Source organism: Alligator sinensis, unplaced genomic scaffold, assembly GCF_000455745.1.
Source record: "Alligator sinensis unplaced genomic scaffold, ASM45574v1 scaffold1885_1, whole genome shotgun sequence".
NCBI classification, from domain to species: domain Eukaryota; kingdom Metazoa; phylum Chordata; order Crocodylia; family Alligatoridae; genus Alligator; species Alligator sinensis.
In genome coordinates, this window is record NW_005843053.1 from 73,662 (window position 1) to 84,489 (window position 10,828).

The following is a 10,828-nucleotide window of genomic DNA, read 5'->3' on the forward strand; positions in this document are numbered from 1 at the left end:
AAAAAAAAATTGTGACCACAGTACTTCTGCATCATCTTCTTTTCATTTGCTACCATCCAGCAACACCAGTAACAAAAAGGACATGTCAAATCATTTTGTTAGACTAAGTCCCTAAAGTTCTGATTTCTCCCCTAGCATCTACCATCCCACCTTCTGCCCAGGGCTAATTTTTTCCCCCAGTAACTCATGTAGGACATGGATATAGCCAAGTTCCACTAATTCAAAGAAACCATAGCTTCTTATGACTCTTGAGAATGCCAAGTACAAGAAATTTGCAGAATCTGATTAAGGTTCTTCCCCAAATTATTCAGGTATTCAGCCAAACCTAGTCGTCTACATTTCTAGCTTCCTTCAGCGACACTAGTCTTCCCCATGGTAACCAATGCTTACTTCAGTCCAAATAGACCTCTCTCTAGACAAACAGTAGCAAAAGTATGAATCATTTATTACCCTCCTCCTCTACATTCCATTTTACTCATCTGAGAATGAACCATTTTACAACTTTGTTCAAAGAAACCACTTCACCAATTTTATTCTAAGAAACCGATCAAAAAATTTAAAGTGGCCAGAGCCATTTCTCACTTTGAATATACTATGTGGGTTAAATCTAATTACAAATGACACCATTGAACTGAGTGCTGAGGATGGACATCTTTACTAAACATGTTGCCTAAAGATAAAGGGGTTGCACTAATGTCACTACAAACTGAATACAGGTTTCCCTCGCTTTATGCTGTAGATGTGATCCTGGAAAACGGTGCATAACTCAAATTTGCATAAAAGGGAACCCACTTTACAACGTAACAAACAGGGATACGTTCCAAGACCTCGCCTGTATCGGACCCATTTCTACCACTTTTACAAGACAATTTTGGTGCTCACCAACAGCAGACAGTACACACAAGCACAGGATGGTGGTGAATGTTACCATAATGGGCATGGAAACTACAGAAACATGTCACAGACAATGAGCGAGGAGCACAGATCCACACAGAAGACTATTTTGGTGCACATCACTCCCACAATGCATGGCACAAAGCAGCTGACTGCAGGCTTCCACCACACCAATCGCATAAGAATGAATTTACCTCGCATATAACTAATTTTTGGAATAAAATGGGTCATCGCATAAGAACGAATTCGTACATACAGAACCCGCATTAAGTGACTGAAACCTGTATGGTCTTGTATCTGAACTAACCCATGAGTACAAAGAGGTAGTTAGCCATGTTATTTGAAGTTAAGCAGAAGGCAGGGCAGGATGGCATACACGAACTTGTTCAGAAAGGCATGAGCTTTTGTAGGCTACAGCCTACTTAGTTATTATATCTGATAAAGTAGGCTGTAGCCTATGAAAGCTCATGTCTCTCTGAACAATGTAGTCTACAAGGTATCACCCTGTCCTGCCTAACAAGTAACTCAGAGGGCTGCATCCTCCACTAATTAGTTATACCAGGCCACAGCTTGCAACCCAGAGGGTGCCACAGGCCATCATTCGCTGCCTGCTGCTTCAATGACAATGAACAAAGGCTGCACTGAAGAGGAGTAGCCCTCCAGGTAGGCTGTTGCAGCTGGCAGGAGCTGCCAGAGGTGATCAGCATGCCATTAGCAAAACACAGACCAGCTCCAAGTGTCAGGGAATCAGCACACTTCGTAAAATGCAAACTGAATCAGATCTTTGCAGGCTGGATCCAACGGGCATACCATAGGTTGCCACCCTCTGAGTTACACTAATGTAGATATCTCTTCAAGCCAGTGGGGCTCTGTCAGTGTATATAAACAGAGAGTTTGGTTCATATGATTTATATTGTGATACAGTATTTGAACAATTATGCATTGTTCAAATATCATTTATATTTACTCGGTGAGCTATTGAGACATTGTGTACTATTATGTTATTTATACAGTTTGTGAACTGTTGTGAGCATGGCCCTCCTCTTCTCAAAGATCTTGCTATCAAAATATGTCAGAAATAATTTAATCTCCATGTATTGCTTAAATGCTAAGCACTTGGTCAAATATCAACTGGAAACACTAGTATAGCAGGAAACTAGGTTAAGATTCTTCCATTGCATTCTATGTTATTGGTTTTATAAAGACAAATGGCAAGATAGCTGCTAATTTGAAGCACGAGTGCAAGTCAGGCATTAAAGTATAGGTCACTTCAGAGTCACTGTACAGCTGTCATAGGAGAACTGTTATAAAGACTTTTTGCAGGTGAAGTGGTACAGAGCATGAAGCCAACTGCTGGAGCTCAGCCAACATAGCTGGATGTGCTCCTGTGTCTGGGTTTACTTCTCACAAGATCATGTACAGCAGATAACAGAGATTAAGCTCAAAACTCAAATCCATCTGGAATGTTAACAAACTTTGGTCCCAGATCTACAGCCACACTGCACAACTCCCATATGGCAGCCACTCAGTACTGAGTCCATTCACATGTTCTCATTTTCCTCACCCATGCACCCCCACCCCCACCCTCCGGATGCTTTACTCAAATCTTCTCTAACTCATATTTCCTCTCTCTCTCTCTTTTTTTTTTTTTTTTTTTTACAAACTCAACCTCAATTGTAGTTTAGCACATTATTATACCAAGAGAAGGGCATCCTACTATTTCTTTGTTTAGCTCTTGCACAAGTATCAGGGGCTATGGGTTACTTTGATGTAATACAGCCTGTACTTTGCCACTGGGCCCTGTCATCTTTTCAGGGCCCTGCAAATTGGGAACAGAAACCCAGAATCTGAGTTGATGATCTTGCTTCCTAAAGCTTCATCATTTTGGATGTTTTGCATAAAAGGTTAGCTATGGCACATACACAGCAGTTACTAGTTATTACTTGCTAAGCCCAAGGCTGAAAAAATCAGGAAAATTGAATTCAATGTCCATATCTACTGCTGTGGGACTTCAGGCTAGTCACTCTTGGATGACAGGTTAGGACCTAGAGGAAGGCCATCTTTAGAAAAAGGAAGAAAAGGAGGGTCTGAGTAATTACAGACCAGTTATCTTTAATACAGGGGAAGCTACTAAAACAAATTATAAAAAAAAAAAAAAAAAAAGATTAGATTTGTAACTACACAAGGATGAGTTCACGATAACAAGCAGCCAATCTGATTTTGTTAATAAATCGCATCAAAACAGTTTGATTTATTTTTTCTGACAGGCAAATTGGTTTGGTGGATAAAGGGAATTTGGTGGTATAGTATATTTGGACTTTACTAAAGCTTTTTATAGTTCCACATAAATAAGACAAAGAAGGGTGAGCTACATAGAATTACCATCGGGTGGATACATAATTGGTTGAATAATACCTAAAAAAAGTGCAACTACTAATACATTAATATTTGATTAGAAAACACTCAAGTGTTTCTAATCACTGGAAGTAAAATTCCACAGGGATTTGTTCCAGGCCCAGTACTGTTTAGCATTTTTACTAATGAGTTTAATGGAGGGATAGAAAATAGATTATATTTGTAGATTTGCAAACATTTTGGAGGACAGGATCAAAATTCAAAGGGATTTAATAAATTGGAGAACAGGATTATAGACAACAAATAAAAATGCAAGGTGCTACAGACAGGGGAGAAAAGCCAAAGACAGAATAGGAAATAAATAGGCCAGAATAGGAGTAGCACTACTGAGAATGATCTTGGAGCACTGGTGAACCGCAAACATGTCTGCAGCATGATGCTGTCACAAAAAAAAGCAAGTACGTACAAGTTTGGGGCTCCATTGTACACAAGACACAGGACTAGTACCACTCTTCCTACTGGTTACTCCTCACTCGTGTCCAGTTTTTGGCATTAGATTTAAAGAAACTTGTAAAAAAAACAAACAAACTAGAAATGGTCCAGAGATAAGGAACAAGATAATAAAAAGGTTGAAAAGCAAGTTTTATTAGGAAAGCTTGAAGGAACTAGGCATATTAAGTTTGGAGAAGAGGGGGGGGGGGGGGAACCAAAAAAAAACCCCACACAGATTAAGGGCACATGATACTCATTTTCAAATATTTGAAAGCCTGCCATAAAGAAAACAGAGAACATTTTTATCCCCTGCTAGAGAGGGAAGAACATGTGGCAATGGGTTTAAATAATGGAAAGGCAGATTTAGAGCAACTATCAGGAAAAACCTCCTCATTTTAAGAACAGTAAGATAATGAAACAAGCTGTCTGGGGAAGTTGTGTGATCTCCTTCATTAGAATTTTTCAAGGTGTTGGATAGGCATTTATCTGGAGTGATTTAGGGTTTGCAAATCCTTAATCTGTGCAGAGAGGGGTTAAACTAAATGGCCCTTCCAATTCTGATTCTAATTCATCATTTTCCCTGCCTACAGAGATAATTATACTTGCCCTCCTTAAAACAAAGTTCCAGATCTATTGACTAACAGCTTATACTGACAAGGTTGCAGAGGTATCACACTTTTATACTAGCTTATAGCTAAGCCTACAAGCAAAAATAGATTCCTAACTTAAAGCAATAAAATTTAAGGCATAGCTGATTTGATTACTGAAACACTATAATAGAGAAATTTCCAGATTGAGAGAAAAGAACTCAGAAGAGTTCTGCCAGTCTTTTGTTAAATCCTATCGTATTTACAGACATACAGGACATTGGAAACAGAAGGGAAAAAAAAAAGTACTATAGTTTAAACTGAGTGCCACAGTCAGAATATTACCCTGTATTTTTTCCAAAAAGGCCAAATTTCCCCACAATTAAGTCTATGTTTTTCATCCATTCTCTAGAACAGGGGTGGTCAAAGTCCAGTCCATGGGCTGTATTGGGCCCACGGCCGACTCCATTTCCCAGCAGCCCCTATCCACATCATTGCAGACAGTTTCCATGGAGACCCCAGGGACGGCAGGGGCCATGACAGTATGAGGCCAGGATTTCCATGGAGACTGGCCCCAGCTGTGCTGGCAAGGGTGCATGTGGTTGGGAGGCAGGCTGCTCTGGGGCCAGGATTTTGCAGCAGTGATAACATGGTCCAGGGCCAGAGCAGAACTGGGATCTGATGCCCGCACGCCCCAGCTCTGGGCCACATTGTCACCACTGCAGGATCCAGGCCCCGTGCTGTCACGGCCCCACCACTGCTGGTGGGCATGGAAATTGGCCACAGCAACCTGGGAAATGAGGTCCAGCCACTGGGCAGATCTGCCATTTTGCCCACCCCTGCTCTAGAATCCCTGCTTGTGAGTAAATGCAACTTGACTACTCCACTTTCTACAGCCAAATCCCACAAATGCCTATATCAAGCATTTGAAATCTTTTTTCAAAGTCTTTTCTCTTGAATATTTAAGGGGATATATAATTTCCAATAACGTGAATTCTTTATTTCTGCCCCACTAGGCTCAAATTCAGCATCTAAATCTTTCACAAATGGAGCAGGGAGTTATTTACCTCTTAGAGGCATGCTGCATCTTGCAGGACTGCACCCTAAAGGATTAATTTTACCCCTTGTGGATATATTATATCTTCATTAGTTATGCACTCAGCATTACACACAAAATGAATTACTAAAAAGAAGTCCATTGCAGATGGAAATAACTAATAGTTTTAACTGCTGGAAGAAAACAAGAGTTACCAGAAGATTTGCTAATACAAAGGTTACAAAATGCAGCATTTGCATCACTTCATACCAGAGGTGTAGCAGAGCAGCTCTGCACCCCAAACAGTTGTAGCACACAGCACAGGCTGCTGCACTGCCAGTGGAGGTAACACAGCATAAGTGGTGGGGGAAAATATTATTTGCGGTGGCTGAGCCCTGCCTGACCCCCATCCCTCCCTCCCACAGGGCTGTTGAGGATCTGGCATGCACTGGTAATGTATGCAGCAGTGGAGGAGCAGCTGCACACCGAGCAGTGCCGGGCACTGAGGGACAGCGGCACCACGGTGCTGCTGCTGTCGCTGGCCACTGTGAAACTTTGGGGGGGTCTAGGCCCCATTAGCCCTGGCCTTCCATTGCCTATGTAACACAGCAAGCCACTAGATGCAACAGCAGCTACTTTTGTACTCATCCTTCTCCCCTCTACCTGTGTAGAAGACCTGTTTTCTACAGTCAAGTTCTTTTTTATTATCTAATACCGTCTCAGATAAAGGGCTTATACCACATTCCTTTTAACTCTATGGCATATTCTATTAAAACTCACTACTAAGAAGTTTTTCCTGATGTTCAACTTTTTTCTTAATTTCACCTCATTACTTTTAGTTATACTTCCTAATACCACCCTAACAATGTCTCCCCATCTGGTATTAAAACCCATCAAAAATATTACACAAATTATGTTCTACATACCTAGCCCCACTAAAGATCAGATAGGATATGTATATTGTTATAATCTATGCAGGCAAAACTATTACCGTCATTCTTCCCTAAATTCCGTCTAGTTTGTTGGCATTTTGCTATTTTGGAGTGTCTCAGGTATATTCCATGAAAATCCTATAGAGAAGGATTATTATCCCCAGGTTTCTGTTATACTCCCTTTAACTGCAATGGGCTTTAGCTCATGCCCTTAGCACTTGAGATCTCTTGCAATATCTCAAGGAATTTACAGCTTCAGCAAATGAAAAAAAAAAATTACAAACATCTGTAGTAAAACAACTCTATTTCTGTGTGGAAATAGCAAGAAAATCCTGTAAGGGATGGCAATTTCAGTAATGCCCTATCTTTCTCTCCATGGAAATCCTTGCTAGGATTTGGGCCACTCAGTCCACATATTCTTCAGTACAGCATCCACACCAGCGAGTCTACTCTGCTGGAAGTCTCCTTCACTGACTTCAAGTAGTCTTCATATCTCTCAGCAGACTTGTCTTTGACTTCATTCTCATAATTTCACCCTAAACTAATCTCCTCTCCTTGGGGAAGCAGACTACATCTGGCACAGGTGAGGCTAAACCCTAGTCTTCTTTAAGAGCCAGGTCACCCTGTGACAAATTATCAGCAGTGTAACCAGGGTAGGCAAGAGGGGCACCAACCCCCAGTGACAACTTAGGAAGGATGCCAAATCATTCCCTACCCGCTCCGAGTCTGCACCTTGGCAGCAAAAGCAGCCCCATAGTGTTGTTCTTTTCACAGCAGCTGGCCACCATATTGCCAGCCACCACGTTGCTGTAAGAGCAAGAACCAGGGTAAGCAAAGCCCATAGCAGCAAAAGCAGCACACTATTTTTGGTAAAACTCCTGCAACCCCCTGCTCTCAGCACTCGTGTGTGCCCTGGCTGTTATACCACTGCCAGCTATGATCAATTTTTAATGGGAACCTGACATTTATTTCTCTTCAACTGTTCAAAAAACTCCACCCTATATGTGTATGTTTCTTAGGTCGCAGAGATTTCTTGAGAGTTAAAAGGCTCTAAAATTTTATTTCCATATGCATCTTAAACATTTGAGACTCTCTCTTCCCTATCAAGACTTTGCTATGGTGATTCCCTTCCCTTCTGACTTCAAGCATAGCTTCAATGATTTAGGATCCGTCTGTCCAAAAGCTTGTCCCTGAAAAGATAATATAAACTGAGATACCTCAGTTTACAGTCCCCAGATTCAAAGCACTGGGACTGGTAGCAGAGTATTCTTAAAGGGCTGCATGCTTGTTTCCAGAATTCATTTACCCAGCTGGTGTGACAAGACTCAAATTTATTCACCCTCAGGGAAAAATGCATTGCCTAATATTTTCTCACAGATCAGCCAGAGGAAGAGGTAAGGCTGGGTGCTGTTTTGGCGGGGGGGTATACACATAGCCCTTGTTCCCGTCTCACCTATCAGTTTCTCTCCATGCTATCCCATTCATCTGAAACCCTGAGCCAGTCTATTATTTCTCTTCCTCTAGACTATCCCTAAAATGCTTTCCTTTCTGAAGGTGTAGGTTGTCAGCCTCATGAAAGGCGTTTGTGCCCGAAAGCTTACCAAGAATTTTTCCAACTATTTAAGTTGGTCTTATAAAAGAGATTGGATTTACCCAAAGAAGCTTGTCTGCCTATTTCCTTTCCGAAAGTTTTTATACCTTTTTCTCCTTAATGCACACTAGGAACAAAAGCAAACAAACATTTGGGGGAAAGCTGCAAGAGGCATGTACTTGTAACCAAAGTAACCACATGATCTTATTTCTAACACCCCCTTTACCCAGTATCTCATTTCCATTTGTTAGAGTGTGTTACCTTAGATCTCTACCTTACAATAAAATACTATAACATTTTATTGTTGGAACATTATTTTGGACAAATTAGTTGATGTTACAATGACCATTCCCTAGAAGTCAGTATCCATCAGGTAAACCTGCATTCAGCATTACTGCACGTGGTGCGGACTAACCCCTGTTGGAACACATTTTAATCAAACTTAGTGACATAAATTGAATCCAATCTGTCCTTGTCTACATTGTTGTAGATTTAGATTGTGGTAAGCACCAAGTTCCAAATAGTGGTCAAACATAAGATTCTGCAGTGTAAACAAGAACTTAGTGCCCAAAATCTTGATTTACTCCTTACTAAAGCAAACAGAAATTCACCTTAAGAAGGATGTAGTAAAAAAACAAATAAGAACCTCAGGATGTGCAGAAGATCAATGTATTTGTATATGAAGAGCGACAACACTCATGTGCCTAGTACAATTGAAGTCACATGGATATGAGAATATGGGATTGGGCCTATACTGTTATTTAGAAATTCACATACTGTGGTTTATAGTTGTATTGACAAAAAGCAGATGTGTCCCTTTCCATCTTGCTGTGTTATTTATGAAGGCCTTGACTTAAGTCATTCTGAAAAAAAACATTCATCTGGTTTCTACAACTGGAGCAAAATTGTTTATATTTGAAAGGAAAGCAATATATACGGATTCATCCTCCTCCCCTGTTGAAAGAGGAACGCATCACATCCACCACTGTTTCTTGGAAAGAGGGTAAGCCAAAGTCTCTCAGAAGACTACCACTGGTAAACAAGGTCTGAATCTATCTGTAGTTGCATATAGTGCAACATGTTGCAGGACTGGGTCCTAAATAGGTCTGAGGAAGTGAAGATACCCTCTTCCTCCTTTTCCCACGAAAGTGATAGTGTTGGGTGCTTTCTTCACTCGACTTTTTTTTCCCCCTCCTTTGATTTTTTCTTTTAAGTAGATGGTTAACAATTAGTCAAACCAAGAGTTTGGAGCAGGAATTATTAGCTATATAAAGATCCTTCGCAATAGATAACGAGACTGAAAAATGAATGAAGGCCCCATACTTTCTAAACAAACATTTACTGTTTAACTGTGTGGCAGGGGATTTCTCCATTTTTTCAAGAGTTTTTAATTTCGTGCCTCTAGAGGACTAGTAAAAATTGGACTCTTCATATTTTACTTTCTGCAGGAAAATTGTCTTTTCGGGGACCAGCACCTCCTATTAACAGGCCTCAAGGACCAGAACACTGAGACAGCAGCTTGAAATTTAAAATTATGTTGGTGCAGATCTGCCTGCACCATATGAAGAGCTAGAGGAGAAGCCTTTATAGTGCTCTCAGGGGCTGACTCTACCCTTCACAGATTTGCAGAAGTAATGGTGCAACAAAGGCAGCTGCTTCCCAGTCTTCTTTGACTAAGAAGCAGAAGATCCACAGTTGGGTCCATTATTCTCCACGACAGGGATTTATTCACCGAGAACCATTCTGAGCAGAGCAGCCTCTTGAAGACCCTAAAGCAGCAGTGCTTCTTCACTCTTACTCCATAGATGTCACGCCCCAAACCAATTGCCAGCACAAACGCCCACTAAAAGAGGGGGCACCCCCAACATTTCACACTGGCAGAGCTCTCTCAGGGTGAGCCGACAGCACCTATAGAGCAAGGGTAAGCACTGCAAAACACCCCTGTCTATGGCCCATGAAAGGATTTGTTTCACCGCTGCAAGTCTCCAGATTTAAAATAGTTAGCCATGAGGTGAGCTGCTAGGGAGTGAGGGGGAGCTAGAGACCCAGATGGGCAGACAGAACATTTAAGAAGGAAGCTCGCACATTAGGGGTTATAGATCAATAAATATATCTGCATCTCTCTCTACAGATAGACAGGTTGATAGTGAGATCTATATAGATAAATAAATGATCTCTCTAAATATCGAGAGAGATCTGCATAAATAATCTCTCCAAATATATAGAGGTCTATATAGATATATCGAGATTATTTATATATCTATATAGACCTCTCTATATATGTAGAGAGATTATTTATATGAGAGATATCTATATATAGAGATAATCGAGAGACAGAGACAGTGTCCCGGCGCGGTGTGAGTGAGTCCCGGCGCGGCTTCCACACCTCGTGCCCCGAGACAAGTCTGAAGCGCCCCGTCCCGTCCCGCCAAGAAACCCCAGCGGGACTCGGATCCCCGCAGCCCCGGAGAGGCACCCACCTCGGATGTAGGTGCACTTGCTCTCGTCCAGCGGGCTGGAGGCGGACACGCCCATGCTGCCGCCTGCGCTCCTCTCCTAAGGGCAAGGGCAAGGGCAAGGGCAAGGGAGCTCCGCGCCTTGCCTCGCCAAAACCGCCCACGCCCCGGTGTCTCCTTCCCTGCTCGCGGCGCGGGACGGGCGCGGCGCTGCTCACCCACTGCCTCGCGCCTCCGCCCGGCCCCGCTTTTGCTCCGCTGGCCCCTCCCTCTGCCCTCCCCTCCCTTCCCCGCCGCGCCGCGCGCTCGGGCGAAGCTGGTCGGAAGCGGCCCTGGCCCCCGACGCACGGCGATGGCGGGGCGCCCACAGCTGAGAGCGGCGCGCGGCCCCGAGCTGGCTGCTACAGCCCCGCGGGGGGCGAGGGGGAGAGAAGAGAGGGGGGAGGAGACGGGCTGGTCAACTGAGCCAGTCCCTGCCTGGAGGA

The 10,828-nt window shown here is 42.7% G+C and overlaps 1 protein-coding gene across 1 annotated transcript in view; it reads right to left on the reverse strand.

Annotated features, from left to right (window-relative positions):
• LOC102387561 (protein Niban-like) overlaps positions 1-10,598 on the reverse strand; it is a 63,050-nt gene extending 52,452 nt beyond the window's left edge. Inside the window, exon 1 of the mRNA XM_006037012.2 lies at positions 10,368-10,598. Coding sequence (XP_006037074.1) covers positions 10,368-10,422 — 55 coding nt within the window. The 5' untranslated portion in view covers positions 10,423-10,598. The remainder of the gene's footprint in view (positions 1-10,367) is intronic.
• Positions 10,599-10,828: the final 230 nt, after the last annotated feature.